General features: G+C 39.6%; 1 protein-coding gene across 2 annotated transcripts; it reads right to left on the bottom strand.

Moving 5' to 3' along the window:
- Positions 1-792: 792 nt before the first annotated feature.
- Positions 793-14981, bottom strand: LOC121959546 (nucleolysin TIA-1-like). 2 transcript variants are annotated; one of them, XM_042508912.1, is made up of 12 exons: positions 14790-14981; positions 13264-13360; positions 11576-11674; positions 8661-8715; positions 8026-8113; positions 6859-6934; positions 6597-6702; positions 5082-5180; positions 4897-4981; positions 4678-4816; positions 4384-4538; positions 793-2768 (listed from the first exon to the last, which is right to left on the bottom strand). In XM_042508912.1, the coding sequence occupies exons 1-12, from the start codon at positions 14813-14815 to the stop codon at positions 2630-2632; spliced, it is 1164 nt and encodes a 387-aa protein (XP_042364846.1). In that variant the 5' UTR covers positions 14816-14981; the 3' UTR covers positions 793-2629. The 2 variants fall into 2 exon arrangements, with proteins under 2 accessions (XP_042364846.1, XP_042364847.1); XM_042508913.1 differs by having other exon boundaries at positions 4384-4535.
- Positions 14982-16324: the final 1343 nt, after the last annotated feature.

Genomic DNA, 16324 nt, shown 5'->3' with positions numbered 1-16324 from the left:
AAGCTGTTACAAAGACCACTCCACACATTCAGGTGGAGTACTGAATCCTCAACGTTTTATATTTTAATTTTCAAATTTTTATGAGCACAATCAGTATCCAAAGTGTCGAACAAAAAAATAAATATATAAAAATAACGGCAAATATTAGTATATTCAACTACATTAGCGCTTTAAAAAAATTGCAGATTTATCTAATTGTTTATTGGCATTAAACTAAATGGCACATTTTTTATTGAAAATAAAAAGTTTGTCATTTTTTCAGGCAAAAAAAAAAAAAAAGTAACAGCTTTTTGGTTCAGCTTCTCAAATGTGAAGATTTGCTGCTTTCCTTTGTCATATATATAACATGAAACTGAGTATCTTTAAGTTTTAGACTTGGGCCAGCTGAAAACAAACATTCATATACTACATTGATTACCTGACTAATAAAGTTGGCACATTATTCAATGATAAAAAAAATACTGAGCCTTAGTCCTATAAATCAATTCTGTAAATGGGACACGAGGTGACTTTTTAATCAGACAGTTCACGGCAAAATAAGACTGATGAGCAGCACCACAGCAAAGAGGGAAAATCTGCTCTTTTGATTTTGGAGTGAACTGTCCCTTTAAGACTTTGGGAAATAACCAGAAGATTAAGTCCTGGCATTTTGAAATAAACCCATGCTTGAGCCCTTTCTGCACTCACAGGAGTGCTGTGTAAATAAAAGTCAACCACAGTATATTCTGTTTTGTCAGTGCTTCCAGGTTCAACCCCGTTTTGAAACATAAGATGCAAACAGTGTCACTGGGAGCTGTTTTAAGCATCAGCATTTTAATGGGACAAAGCAAAAACTCAAACCATGTTACTGAAGCATCAACAGAACTTCCCTTGCCAAAACATAGGTTGAAAACATTCTTAGGCACCGCCTACTCTTGGATGATTTTTGGTTAAATTAAAAAGTAACTCACTGATAATAATAAGGCAACACAATGGATTTCTCAACTCTATTAAAAATGATGGTGGCCACAGTGCAAAAAAAATCTGATCCTCATAATGTTGTTTCTGAAGCTATAAAAACAACTGTCATTTAGGTTCCAGACAGAATAACTTAAACGATGTATTACTAGTTAATCGAAAGGCTTTTGCGTTGCATGGCAACGCTGCTTGTCGTCGGAGCCTCTGGAAGAATCAAATGTTGCACTGTCTCTACTGTACACGGACCAGCACTGGACAGGGATGCTACTGTCAAACAGCCGTTTCTGGAGTCCTTTATCCCAATCAGAAGCAAGCGCGCTTCCTTTATCAATATGATGTCTTTATACAGATTCAGTACAATTGAACAGACTGTTTGGTTATTTACATAAAAACAGACAAAAGAAAGTGGAATGCAAAAACATAAAAAAAAAAAACCCTAGTATTTCAAATTTTTGTGAAAAGATAACCTTAAGTATTTGTGCAATATTTGTCTGCCTATAAGTAAGATAAGAGTGGCAGTAATCCCTGCAATTGGTTTATTTGAGATATTGAAAATCTAATTTTAAAAAATAAAGTTGACAGTTGACAGCCACTTGATGTTTAAGAAACAAACATAAACGGTCTTGTGTGATTTCGACGGTGTCACTGCAACGTTTCTTTATAAGACAGTCCCCAAATGAAACACGAAAAAGGCAAAAAGCTCTTTATACAATGTCAGCATTTTAAAGTTGCTCCGGACAAAAAAGAAAGAAAATGACACTATTTTCTGCATCAACGAAAAAAAAAAAAAAAGATGGTGTAGTCCTTTTTTTTGTTTCAGGGGGGAGATGAACTGGACATTGTTCTTGTGTGTAAAAGCATCAGTTCATGCACACACGCAAGCACACACAGACATTTCTCATCCGCAGACTGGATCCTCGTCTTCAGTCCGTCCCGGGGGATGAAAAAGTGAGGGAGCGCTGAATTTTGACTTGTTTTGTTGTTTTTCCGCTTTCCCTCCACCTGCCTACTTTGTTCTACTCAGTGATTTCCTACATTTCACAGAATGACTCAACAACACCCTGAGAACTTGCTTGGACTTGTTTTTCACGTCGGTAACAGGTGGACAGACCAGCAGTGAGAGTGAGAGGACAAAATAAACACACTGCATCACTCTGGACTACTGAGTGCTTTCTGTGGCGAAGTTCCTCTTCTCCCCATTTGATTGTTAAACACTGGTATAAAATTCGGCCCTTGCTCTTTGGCTCTGATGGGCCGAAAAACAAACTGTGTTTCGCTAGAACGACTCGATCTTCCTTTTAAACTAAAATGTGGCTGTGCTAGAAATATCTTGACACGGTCGTATAATCTACATTTTGGCCGGTAATCTGCAGGCATTACAAAAATACGCCAAACAATAAAATGGGCCCAGGAATGCTAAGGTGCATTAGCAGTTAGCTGTTATTAAACAGTGTTGAAGTGTTCTGGAGTGGGTTGTTTTCTTTACACTTGCAGATTTGGGCAGTGGGTGAAGTTATGGGCTGGTAGAGGTTGATAAAATGGCGGACCAGCCTCGCTAACAGATTAATTTTGTGTGGTAACAGAGAGAGCACATCTAATGCGCTCCTTTTCCCCAGCAGAGTATCATCCTTGTGGCCTCGGAGACTTGACGGAGGGCTACTGTGATCGGTGATCAGTGGGTGTGGTAGCCAGCAGTGCTCATGCCGGCCTGGTTGGTTAGCACTGTCCCGTTGACGCCCTGCCCGGGCTCCACCATGCCTCCGTTGCTCACGGCGCCCACGCCTGTCCATCCGGCACCAGCATGTAAATGACTGCAACAGCAGACGGAAACAATAGTTAGCAAATTAATGAAGGATGTTGTAGCATTCCTCTGATATCAAGCGGGTTTCCATTAAAGATTTGTGCAAAACGTAAGCGATAGTTTCGAAATGTTGATAAACACAGCTGCGACATGACGGTGTTTCCACTGAGTGATGTCATGTGACTTCTCGTCTGGTGATAACATTCCAGGAAGCATGGCGATGGATATTCAAAACATCAGCAGCTTTATTTCTATTGCAGCCACCGCACTAGCCGTCATTGTTTTCTATAGAGGCGATGTAGGCGTGTTATGCAAGAGATAACAGAAAGGCAATAAAGAGAAGAAGGCGAGCGTGTGACAGACAGAACGCATTCAGAGATTAATCAGGTTAATTGTTTACATGATACAAAGTTTCTTTTGGTCGCTTTATGAAAATGACTACTCTGCTGCTGATTGAAATATTTATTGCTCTGGGCCTGTTTAAGCTGACTGAGGTGTTTATATGGATCATGTTTAATCTGTTTGGGATTTTAAACCTGTTCTAATCAGATTAGTAGGCTCCATGTAAACATACCTAATGAATGGTGAAAGATGTTCTGGATGACACTGAGAGCAACACTCTAACAGAATAAAGCTCATTTGGGTATAAAAAAAAGGGCGAGCTTATCAATGCACGATGTGAGTCCCTACGCGATGTGAGGTGTGCATGCTCACAATGGTCCGCCATCTCTGACAGCCAGCTACGGCTACACCACTTGGACAAACAACATGGCACTGACGCTGTGCACAAGCATGATAATCAATGTGAACAAACTACATGGTACCGACGTGATACGAGGTGTGTATGCGCGAAAACGTCCGCTATCTGTCACGATCCAAGTTTTGATCATGGATGTGGTAAGTAAAAATGAGTCAGTTTCATTTTTATCAGCAATTGAAAGCTTACTTGGAAACAAGAACATCTGACGCCAATTGGGGAAAGGCAGACGGATGACGTGCAATTTCGTCTTGAAAGGTAATAAGCTTAGCTAATTAGCTCACCACATGTTATTTACATTCATTATTAGGCTTGTGCACAGCATCGCTACCATGTAGTAAAATTCTGAATGCAGGACTTTGACTGATAACTGAGAATTTTAGTATATGTATATAAGTAATGTATACAGGGCCAGTAAAGCTAGATGTGTGCTTCAGCTACATCTACAGTCTTCAAAGCTACACTTTAGTTGTTTTGTAATAGTGGTAAGATTGTTGACAGTAAAGAAAACATATTAACAAAAAAGTCTGAATATTTTCTATTTTTTACTAACCTACATCTAACAGTCATTTCCAATGAAAACCCTCTGCTCACCATCTTAAATAAATATCAGGAAAACGAAGGACGCAAAAAGTAATCCCAGATTCAGATATTAAACTTCCTGCTGTTGCTGTATCACAAAGCCAATGAGACAGTGTAAACACCATGTGACCCTTTAGCACCCATTTACTGTTGCAGTCGTGATGGCAACTGGCAGAGCAAAAGGGGACGGGTTCGGTGAGGGGAAAGAAACAAAGACGGCTGCCAGTAAATGAGGTTTGCAATGATGAACGTTTGCTCTCAAGCTCTGATCCTTCGTCAGACTCACTTGTAGCCTTGCTGATCCCAGGTCTGTCCGTAGACTCCGTAGCTCGGCACCTGCCATCCATTGGGCACGTACTGACCAATCTGCTGTGCAGCTGTGTTGCCGTACCACTGACCCCACTGGCTGTAGGGCTGCGCTGCGAAGCTCACCGTGTTCTGCTGACACACACAAACATATTTTAAGAGCCCGAGGATCACGTTGCACCTCAGTCTAAGACTGGAGCTGTCCGGCAGGGATTTTATTTAGTGTCCGGGGTGGTGATTATAAAGTTGTGTTGGGGATCACGGTGGTGCTTACCTGTGGCATCTGTACCTGCTGTATGGGGCTGACCATGTCTGTTGTTTCTTTGCCCCAGTAACACTTAACAACATAGCCCTCTATGGAGGTGCCATTGACAGACACAATGGCGTGAGCTGCTGCTTCATGGGAGTTGAACCTGCACACAGAAAAGAGTGAGAGTTATACTTTCAGTCCATCGAATAAATGTCTGAGAGCTCAAACAGAAACTCCGCTTACCTCACAAATGAGTAGCCTTTGTCCGGGAAAACGCGGATTTCCATTATTTGTCCGAAAGGTGAGAAGGTCTGTCTCATAATTTGCTCTATAAACAAAATTAAAATAAAGGTAAAAAGGTTGATATCCCATATGCGAGTAGTGCCTCTGACCCTGCAGCTTAATTTCATGGACAAACTGCAGCTCACCTGTGAGACCTGTGGTGACTCCCCCGCAGTAGACGGTGCAGTTGCTCGGGCTGGACTGGTTGACCACCTCATCAAAGGACAGCTGCTTGGTATTGGTTGCTGAAATAAAGTTAGAGCCAGTTTTATTTGTTTTGTTATTTCTGAAAGTGTCTTTAATAATACAGCTGTGTGCATCTGCTGTACACCGATCAGACAAAAGCACTGACTGGTGAAGTGAATAACACCAACCCTCTCAGGGTTTCCCACTCATTCATCTACTTTGTGGTGACCTGTCACAATCAAACCATCTGCTGCCACAAACAGCTTTTCTATTTTTGGAGCTAGACCGTTCATTAGGAGTGCAACTGTTAAGTTTAGTTAAGTTAAGTTTTTGTGGTCACTGCACGACCCTGTCTAAATGCAGAGCGTACTCTGAGCATGGACGGAGCAGGACAGCATCAGCACTTAAAATGAAACTAGGTCACTCATTCATCTGCTCCTCTTGTCCATCAGATCAGATCAGCTCAGAACAGATCAACAGATCAATTATCCAACCTGCAAGTCACAAACTACTGCAGCGGGAAAAAAAACAAACGCATGCAGAGCTCCGCCTGTGCTGCCTTCACAGACCCACAAAAACTGCTGAATTAAGAGTGGGGACACAGAGAGATAAGAGGGACAGAGAGAGAGCGAGAGAGAGAGAGAGAGAGAGAGAGAAAGAGAGAGAGAGAGAGAGACACACACACACACACACACACACACACACACACACACACACACACACACATTTAAAAAACATGGAAAAAAAGTTTGCTGCAGGATCAACCGGTCAGAGCCAAGTCTGATTCGAGGTGGGGCCTCTGACCTGTTAAAGCATGGACACAGGTGGACACAGGACATCTGGGGAGTGTCCTGTGGTGTCTGGAACCAGGGTGTTGGCGGTGGATCCTTTAAATCTTGTAGGTTGTGAAAAGGGTTACTGCCATGTCCCAGAGATACTAAATCAGACTGGGATCTGGGGAATTTCAAATTCAATTGCCAAGTCGACACCTTCACCTCTTTTTTGGTTATTCTGGCCATTTCTAAGCAGTTTTTCCACCGTCATCAGGGAGTGCTGTTGCCATGAGGGGGTGTAATCGGTCTGCAGCAGTGCTTGGGTGTGTTCTGGTGTGTGTCAAGTGGCATCCTCATGAATGCCAGGACCCATGGTTTCCCAGCATAACGCTGCATTATTATGAGCTCTTCGATGTCACTCACTTCACCTGTCAGTGGTTTTGGTCAGTTGGTGTATGTGCTGAATTAAAACATTAAAAATAGAAATTTAATTCCTTGGGCACCTAAGGTTTGACTAAGGAAGTGTTTATTTGTCCAGTGAGATTCTCATTTACAGAATAAAATAAAAATAAAATGGGAAAAACTGTCATTTTATGTTCTCAGATGCTCCAGGAAATATTTCAGTGGAATCTTTGCAAAGGTAAGTGGGTAGTTAGGTAGGAGAGCAAAGATACATTCAATGTATTTAGTCAGTGAACTCACATTCATTTGTAGTTTTGGGAGCAGGCTTCCTTGTGGCCCAGTTGGTCCTGATCTGCCTTCCTCCCAACCACTGTCCTCCCATCTGCTGGATGGCGTTCTCTGCATCCTGATGATACAGAGAAACATGCAAACTCCTGAGTCACTGACACCAAACACAAAACCTCTCACTGAATGTAAACCCCGAGCTTCCACTGAGTCAACAATCACAACCTGCCAATGTTTTCTCAGTCCTCTAACATGTGGGCTTTCCTGGCACACTTACCCATTTGTTGAAGAAGGAGACAAAGCCATAGCCTTTAGATTTACCTGTGGCCATGTCTTTCACCACTCGACAATCCCTGTGGGCAAATAAAACACACAATCAACAAATTCAGCTTACAGTTTTACATTGTAATTACATTCACAACATAATAAACCAACTCCCACAGTAATGAGGTTTCATTTAACTCATTGACTAACTTGAACAATATATACATATATACAACAAAAAGTTGTATATATGGAAGGGTTAGAGGTGTACTCATATACTGCATAGTTCAATCTTTTAATTAAATTTAATACAAGAATCAGCCCTTTTATTCTGTTTTCTTCTGTCAACAAATCTCATGAAAAGACCAAAACCAACAATGAATGCATCTACTAACAAATATTGTTGATGCAGATTGACAGATCTTACTCCTCTGTGCTATAGAGCTCCACTGTTGTCCAAAAATTATTAAAAATACATCAAGAAATCAGTGTTGGACTGTGGACACGTTCCTTCCTAACCATGAACACACACTGTAGTTCATCACTGCCTTGCTGCCCCAAATACTCACTGGAGTACCAAATGTGGATTAATCCGCAGCTGGAAATAGTTCCCAGCTAATGTATTATTTACTATTGAGTTGAGTTAAAAAACAACAGTGTTCAGCTATTTTAAGAAAATCAGTGAGCCTTTTAAATTCATTAAATCTGTGACATGTTTACATCTTCAGTAAAAAATCAAAGGGCTTGGGGCAGAGAGCCAAACCAAATACTGGGGAGACAAACACATTTTTGACCTGGGTTTTTTTGTTGGATTTATGGCCATTTAGAAAAATAAAAACATATCATAATGATTAGAAACATGACTTATGTAGCACTTTTCTTAATAAGGTAACAAAGTGTTTTAAGAAAAAAAACAGACAAAATCAAAAAAGGCTTTAAAAATTTTTTTTTTTAAAAACCCAAAACAAGACCAAAATGTAAAAACAGCTAAATGGGATAATAAAACCAAGCAATATATTTAATATCCATACACAATTTATTACAAAAATTAATAATAACTTAAGTCACTCATGATTTTGCCTGTCTGATTCCATTGGCAATATGGAGTAAACTAAAACAGCATAAACTAAATAAAATACAGCTTTACTCAGACTAATGACGATGATGAGAACAGACTTACGATATTTTCCCAAATGGAGCAAAAGCTGCTTTTATGTCATCTGTGGTGATTTCAGGACTTAGATCTCCAACAAAAACATGGAAGTGACCTAAAAAAAACATTCATATTGTAGTTTATAGCATCTATAATGAAACAAAGCAAGAACAGAGAGTATGACTGCATAGGTGTGTCAATGGTGGAAACATTCCCAACCTGACTGGTGAGTCTGACTCAAAGACCTTTATTTACTTTTGGAATTACTAAAATGAGATGAAGCTCAGCACTGTGCGTTATGTTTTTCTAGTCAAAAATCTAGTATAACGTGTTTTGGTCTAGTATCTCTTCCAAATGTAAAAGTTTAGAGTGTATAGGCTTTAGAACATTATGATGAAAGTATATAATGGCTATTACCATGTGCATTTATGTCTCATACATTGCTGCAGGAATTTTTGGATTTATGCCATTTGTTATATAGATTTAGTGCAAAATTTAAGCATTTTTTACCACTCGAGAAATAATAATACAATGTTTCTCTGTGTAGTGATTATTTTTTATGCAGAGAATGATGAAAATTTCTAAATTTAAACCCCCAGAACTTTGACGAAGAAACCTTTTTTTCCCTGGAAGAAAACATGTAATTTTGATAAACTGCTTACTGCTTGTGTCTTTCTTTTGGCTGGTTGGTGTCGTGGCCCAGTTGACCTTGACCTCCTGCAAGAGAGACAGATGTCGAGAGCAAGGGAAGAGGAGAAAAGGTGAGAAGTGAAGCACACGTGCAGTAGAGAGGAAGGTGCTTTTTCTTTGATTAGAGGTTTTTGTCACACACCAGTTTTACTTTTATATTTTGTGATTGAGAACTTATTTTAAGAAGCTGGTCTCTGTATGCCACACGTGGGTTCTTAAACCACCACTAAAAATGTATTTATTCATTTCTTGTTATCTAATTTTACATACCTTTGCATTAATTAATAAAACAGTGAAATACAGTGGAGAATATAAAGGGATATCAAGATTTCACCTGCATAATCAGGAACATTTCAGTCTCAGTCTAGTAAAAAAATTTGGAGCAAAACGGTAGGAAGTAAGGTCCAAATAACAAGGGACTTACAAACAAGTGATTTTTACGAACTTGTTATACTCCTCAAATGGTCCTTCAATACCTGTTGAGGATAAAATATTTTCAACTGAATGTATTTCTCTTGAAGTTGATCTTATGTGGATTCTATGTGGAAATAACTTTGCAAAAAGAACACATAGCAGTAAAGATGTAGGGGGACAGAAGAGCAATCAATCAGAGGAGATCAAAGAACGTTAAATGTAGCATGATTACACAGCAGGGCCATGTTAAATCAAATCAATCAACAGACGGCAAACTCACTTTAAACCTTAGTTAGAACACAGAGAGCATGGTGCATAAAGTGACAATAAAAACCAAAGCAGCACTTGTTCACACCTGTGTAAATACACAACGTATGCTATCAGTTTGTAAGGAGTGCCTTTAATGTGATCTATTGACCCATTTCCACTGCATGCTCCATGGTCTTCTCAACTGGAACTTGCTATTTTTGATTTTCCATTAGCAGAAGTTGTGGCTAATGTGTGGTACTTTTTTTGGTCCCACCACGGCCAAGTTTCCAGGTGAGCTGAGCCGCGTAGTAGAAGGTCAGAAAAAAAAAGGCAACTTGTCACTTGTGCTACAAGAGACATCCTATAAAAATATGACATTTTTAAATAGTCTAACTCATGCCAGTAGAGACCGCAATCTTTACTATTCACTCAACCCAGATTTTAAAGAATTTCAGCCCGCACTACTGCACCAAACACGAGAACTGATTAAGTGCAGAAACTCCTCTGTTTGGTTGTAAGGTTTCAGCACGTGTCACATTGAAGATGATGTCACAGCAGTTTTACAAAGTGTCACTATGGCAATCAGTTTAACCAAACAAAATAGAGAAAATACCTCATGTTAAAAGTCAGTCAAGTCAAGCCGAACCATGCGGTGGAAATGAGGCACAATGCTACAACCTGCTCCAAATACTTATGTTCAATATTTGTTGGAACAGTGTGGTGACAAATGACGCCAACAGCACACATGTTGAAAGCCAAATAAAAAAGGATCGTAAAAAAATGCTTTCATATCCTAACTGTTCAAATGTAATGCAAAAAAATACTTTACCAGAAAAATGACTACTTGTATATTAATTAGTCACGTCATAGTAACTGGAGTTTGACAAGAACATTTTTTTCTTTACAATTTTTTCCTCCTTGGAAACTGGCAAACATTAACTGATGATCTGGAGACCTTGTTTCAACAACAGCAAAACTATACCAAGACATTTATGCAAGTGTCATTTCTCCAGTTGTATGCTCAGTGCTTTTTAAATACATACATAAAACCATAATATTTGAAACTGAACTGAAAATAAAACTCTCAAAGCCAGATTACGAAACTAAGATTTTTTAAAGCAAAAATGCCCATGCTCTGGAAGCACTAAGCATACTACTTGATAAATAATATGGATTATACTGCACAAATTGTGTGAGTTTGTCACCAATGTTTTGATAGCTTCGCTGTTGTTAAACCCGGTCCTCAAAAAAAATCTATATGATGGCCATTTTCCACCAAGGCATGCTAGAAAAACAAAGTTTTCTTTACGAACAGGTAACAGTTATTTTGGGAGTCAGGTATGCCTTAAAAAATGTCTAAATAAATTCACTGGTTCCTGCTTCTCCAATTACTGATTTTCATAGGTTTATATAATATTAAACAAAATATTATTCATCATGCTGATCATACTTAACAAGACGAGATTGGCAACTTGAGCTTTTTCACTGTTTTATGTGCATAACCATTAATCTTTAGAGAAAATAATCGAGAGGTAATCAACAATAAAAACAATAAGTAGTTGCAGCCCAGAAGGGCCCTACAATGCAAAAAAATTGTCTGTGCAAACTTCAGTTATATTGTTGCACACAACAGATATTACTAAAATAAATATAGAAATATTAATGACATCAGTGTTCGTGTTTGTGCAATTATTAACACAGGTCTAAATTAAATCAGAAATGTTGTCAATATGGTGTCAATTGTTTCAAAATTATAACAATATTTTTAGCCTTCTAAACCTACAACTGAAGGGGGGAAAGCAGAGGTAGACAACATCAAGCATTGCTTGAATATTTTGTTTCCTTCATTTCGTGTTTTGAATCCATGGCGATCGCTTGATGGCGCATCTACTGACTTGTGTTATGAAACCATGAGGAAGCAAGAAACCAGGATGCAATTACACACAAACGAAAAGCTAACATTGTTTAATATTGTTGTTTCTAAGGAATTAGAATTCTTCAGAGCAGTAATATATCAGAGATCAGTGTCTAGTGTTCCCACCCCGGCCATTTCAGACTGTGCACTGAAGAATAATGTGCACAGGGGAATAAAACAAATTAAGTTGAAGTGGAGCAGGAAGAGGGCAGTGAGATAACAAGAAACAAGTTTTTCCAGCCGCTTCATTTCAACCCTGCCCACCCAGCCTCGCCACAGTTGACTCACCCAGGAGATATGATAGCTTACCTTACCCAGTATTTTCCGACCATTCATGGCTGCGATTGTGGCAGTGGCATGTCTATGCTCATAGAACTCCACAAAGCAGTACGGATCATGACCTGCTGTCTGGAGTGGACAGGAAACACAGACATTAATACAATGCAATGTTAAGCTTTTTCTTATTAAAAGAAGGAAGAGAACTGTCTTTGGGGAAATATCAGAAATGCTCCTTTTCGTCTCAGCTGACTGGAGGGGCTTGTTGATGTCTGTGTTCCACCACACTGAACAAGTAGAAAAGTAAACAAACTTTCTGTAGCCTAGATGTCATGGACAGACAGTGTGTTGTTTGAGGTTTTAAAGACTTAGGACCACAGCAGAATCTAACCGGACAGAGGTGACATTTGTGTGTTTACATGCTGCTTAACGTGCTGCAGCTGGGCAGTTTATTTGCTGTCTGGCCTCCAAACTCAAGCTAGGGTCAGTGAGGTGCCGAACAAGATGTGTGTTCATGTTTCTAAGTTAGATAAGGAGGAGACCTCAGCAGGACAGCTAATGTGGGTTGCTATTTAGAGTCTGTGTCTCTTGCGTTGTGTAGCAGGCTGCTGTCTGGCTCAGCAGCAGCTTTTACACTGCCTGTTCAGGGCAGGAATATCGCACCATTATGCCGCCTCACTGTTCTGTATGCAAGGGACGATCACAGAATAGGTGACAGAATTGTCTCGCCTTAAAGCCACCACAGGAGGTAGTAACAGCACCAAAACAATGTCTGTATAAACAGGACAGCTGGCAGGACGGTACCATGGGTGAGAGGGTGCGACATTTTGATGTTGTGTTGTGTGTGCGACCCACCGCGGGAATAAGAGCAGCCAATAGCAGTTAGCAGCTAACTCAAGGAAGAAAAGCAGCGGTCGTAAATGTCAGCATTTTGGAAAAACAAGGAGATTCAGGAGCTCCTTAACCTCTGAGCAGAGGACGAGATCAGCCTCCACATAACAGGGATGGTACATGATTGCTATTGCCATTGTTATGGTTCATGAAGCGCTGCAGACGTGTATGTTGTATGACTCACTAAAGGTCAACGCTGTTGTGTTAAACGCCACACCCGTCACGCCTCTTTTGCCTCTGCAATGTCGGATGTGCTGTCTAAAATTACAGATTGGTGCAGCATGATACACTGTTGTTTGGTTCTGTGCAAAAATGCAAAGGCAGCGTAAAGACGGGATTTCGTAGTGGCCCTATGGCGCAACCTCTTCGTAAAACGTTTGGTAACGCGCCAGCCGACATCACTGCCTCACATCAATGCTTCACAACCACACATGCTAACGCTGCTAACAAATGAGGGGATAAGAGATTGCCTGTTACCTATGCTAAATTTGTAAATGGTTAATCATGAAACTAGTTGTTCTATGATAAGAAAGTTTAACGTTGCATAGCTTACGCTGCATTCATTCTGTAAAATGGGAGGCCGCAATACTGTTAGCCACTAGACAGGTAGTTCTAGATAAACAGGATGAACATCAGAAGAGATGAGTAAGTGATTAGATCAGATCACAAGGCCGGGAAGCAAAGAGTTGATGTATGAATTCTCATACGCTGGATGACAGTCTTCCTCGGATTGTGCTGCCAAAAGGGGCCTGCTGTATCCAAGTGCCTTCTTGGGAAAGAGGGGAAACAGCAACATAGTGTGAAAAAAAAAGGAAAAGACATGAACTCACATCTACTATCATTTTGCAGCTCTTGCAAGGTCCAATCTGGCCAAACAACTCCAAGATGAGGGCCTCTGTCACGTCCCGGGACAGATTCCCCACATACCTATAGCGGACACAAGACACAGACAGTACCTTTTACTGTTCTATGATGTGATTTTAGATGGTGACTTATCATCTTGTGTGGGTGCTCAAGAAATGGCAAGCTTTTCCTCCAGCTATCACATGGTGATGACTGATGAATATATGTAAATCCAGCCTGGGAGATAAACATCAGGTTCACTTTTTCCTGAGGCACTGGTTAAGTAGCTCTGGACCTTGGAAGGGTTTGGAGATTGTTTTTGTTGACACACATGCTGAGATCAATAGATACCGGGGTGGCTGCCTCTCTTGTGTTTTATTTGGAAAGGTAAGAGCACAACAGCTCACCTTATTTGGTTAAATGGTCTTGTGTCTGTATCTATTTGCATGAATTTGACCCTAAGCAATGAATGACTGTAAATGCCTGATTGCAATGGTGTGAAACTGCTTCCACATCCTGTTGTGTTTTGGGGTTGTACCATTGAACAACTCAAAAAAATTTGAATACATATTCTTAGAAGAAACTGACGTGTCTGTGAATGCTACAATCTCTCTCTCTCTCTCACACACACACACACACACACATACACACACACACACACAAAAATACCAGCAACAATCGGATTTCAAGTCCATCTTCAGGGTTCAAGTAAATACAATTGTTTTAAGACAATAAAATCAGTTTACAGCAAATTATTCTGTACTCTGCATTTAATAATCCAAACATAGAGTTCAACTAGGGACAGCTAACGTTAACCATATTGAAATCTCAGCTGCCGCCATTGTCTCACAACCCTGCTGTCTTAAAATAGCAAGATTTAAATTGATCTAACCTAGGTTATTTAAATAACCCGTTTCCAAAAAACAAATTAACAGCATCCTATGAGGTAACAAATGTATCAAAAAATACGTCTCAGTGTCTGCGCTGTAATGACTCTAACCCCAGAAAAGCTGTGGAAGTGATTGCACACCAAACTCCATAGAAAAAGCTGGCAATTCAGTGTTCACCGGTTTATAGTCAGACTACCTTAAAATGTACTACAGTTTGAAATACACGTGACTAACCTTTGAAAGTCACCACTTCATTCGGCAAATACAATACACACCAAACTGCACTTATTTTAAGAAAACTTGGATTTTCTTTGGCGAGCACTGTGAACCGACGTGTTCATTTGAGCTTTTTCTGGAGGGCTGGTTAGCTAGCTAGCGTTAACGACTGAGCTGGAATTATAACATGTTACATTCTGACGATGAGTTAAAAAATTATTAATTATTATTATGTTAAACCCACATACATATTTGTTATTTCCCAGTAAGTTTTAGTTTCCTTTCTTTTACGTTTTTGGGACTGGAGTTATCTCCGGATAATACGCTGCCACTGAGTGCTAACTTAGCTACGTGACGAATACAACCGGTTAGCTAACGGTAACGCAGACACACACGCACACACTTACAGGGTTTTGGGTTGGTCATCGTCCATTCTGTTTTACTTGCTGGCCGAGAACAAGTCGCAACCCTGAGAGCAAATCCACGACTGTCGCGGGCAGCTGCCTGTGACACCGTCAGGTTATTTTGTTGCGCAGTATGAAGTGATAAACCGCCGCTGTTAGCTCCAGAGTGAACAATGGGCAGCCGACAAAGATGGCGGAGCGACCGGGGCTGAGGCCAAACGCGCATGCGCAGCAGTTCAGCCAGAGGCAACATCAAGACATGTTACAAAATACTGTCAACCTGTTTCTGTTTTTCACAAACAATATAAGCAATATTTCCAGGCCATTAAATCCGAGACCAATAAAAAGCTACAGAGTCGGCATAGTGTGCTGCTTTTAATGTCTTTACTTAATTGTCTTCTGTTATTTTTGTTATTTATGTACTTTATTTTAGCAGTCTATTTCCTCTTCACTGTGGCCTTAAATCCCCCCTGCTCTTTAGTTCTCAGAAGGGCCGCACGATACGAGGAAAATAGGCAATACGCGATAACGATGATGAGTATCGCCATAACAATATTACTTGCAACATATAGATTTGTAAGTTTACTTAGTTTAGCCTCTCTGCTGCTTTCAGTAGAACAGTGGTACAAAAAATGAACCTATACATAAAAAAAGAAAATTATTTCCATTATTCTTTTATTTAACAAACTTAACATTGAACTAAACACAAAAAGGAACAATGAAAAAGATTTACAGTAATATTTTAAAGTGCAGTTAACTAAAAAAAAAAAAAGTCGTCTGTGGTGTTTATCGCACAAGCTGACACCATTATGACAATAACAAAAAACAGTTTATTGTGCAGCCCTTTATGGTACAGAATTTTATTTTGAATGCAATATTATTGAAGATAAAAAATGAATAAATATCTTTTGTGATATTTAATAGTCCTAGGATTTATGATTCAGTTTACCCTTAAATTCCATTTAATCAGCTGCCAGATAACCATATGAGACCTACAAAAATATGCCTTTTTATAGCTGTATCAGTATTACATACCCCTACAGTGTGAAAAAGTATTACATATTTATTACTAAAAGAGCAAAAAGTACAAATTTGACTCACTTTGAGGGTTTACTGTTGCCTACAGGTATGTATGCTGTTCCCTACACAGTGAAAAATAATCCGTCATTATTAAAACATTTCTGAAAATATTTGGAGGAAAAATCTCACTTGACTATCTAGAGTTTAAAATGTCCCTTTGCTGCACAACACGGGCCCATTTGTAATGTTAGTGTCCCGGAATTCCCTTGATGGGACTTGATAATTGACGGAGAGGCTAATTATTAATTATAGCAGGTAACCTGTGTAAATCTTATCAGATCAATCTGTAATTTTATCCTAAAAGACAAGTTGAAAAGTGGCACTAAATGACCCCATAAAACCATCAAGCCTACTTATAAAAAATACACTTGACCAACTAACAAGTATGACATTATTAAACTTTTTTGCAGATATAACTCATTTGATTCAGGACTCAGGAATTGCAACTTTCAAATTTG

This window comes from Plectropomus leopardus, chromosome 20, assembly GCF_008729295.1.
Source record: "Plectropomus leopardus isolate mb chromosome 20, YSFRI_Pleo_2.0, whole genome shotgun sequence".
Lineage (NCBI taxonomy): Eukaryota > Metazoa > Chordata > Actinopteri > Perciformes > Serranidae > Plectropomus > Plectropomus leopardus.
Note: the sequence above shows the minus strand (reverse complement) of the source record. Positions and strands in the feature narration are given on the sequence as shown.

Coding starts and splice junctions, on each gene's coding strand:
- LOC121959546 (XM_042508912.1), bottom strand. CDS start 14,815: ATGGACGATGACCAACCCAAAACCCT. Junction 6,935..8,025: donor GCTCCATTTGGGAAAATATC/GTAAGTCTGTTC, acceptor ATTTGCCCACAG/GGATTGTCGAGTGGTGAAAG. Junction 4,982..5,081: donor AGTCACCACAGGTCTCACAG/GTGAGCTGCAGT, acceptor TTTTGTTTATAG/AGCAAATTATGAGACAGACC.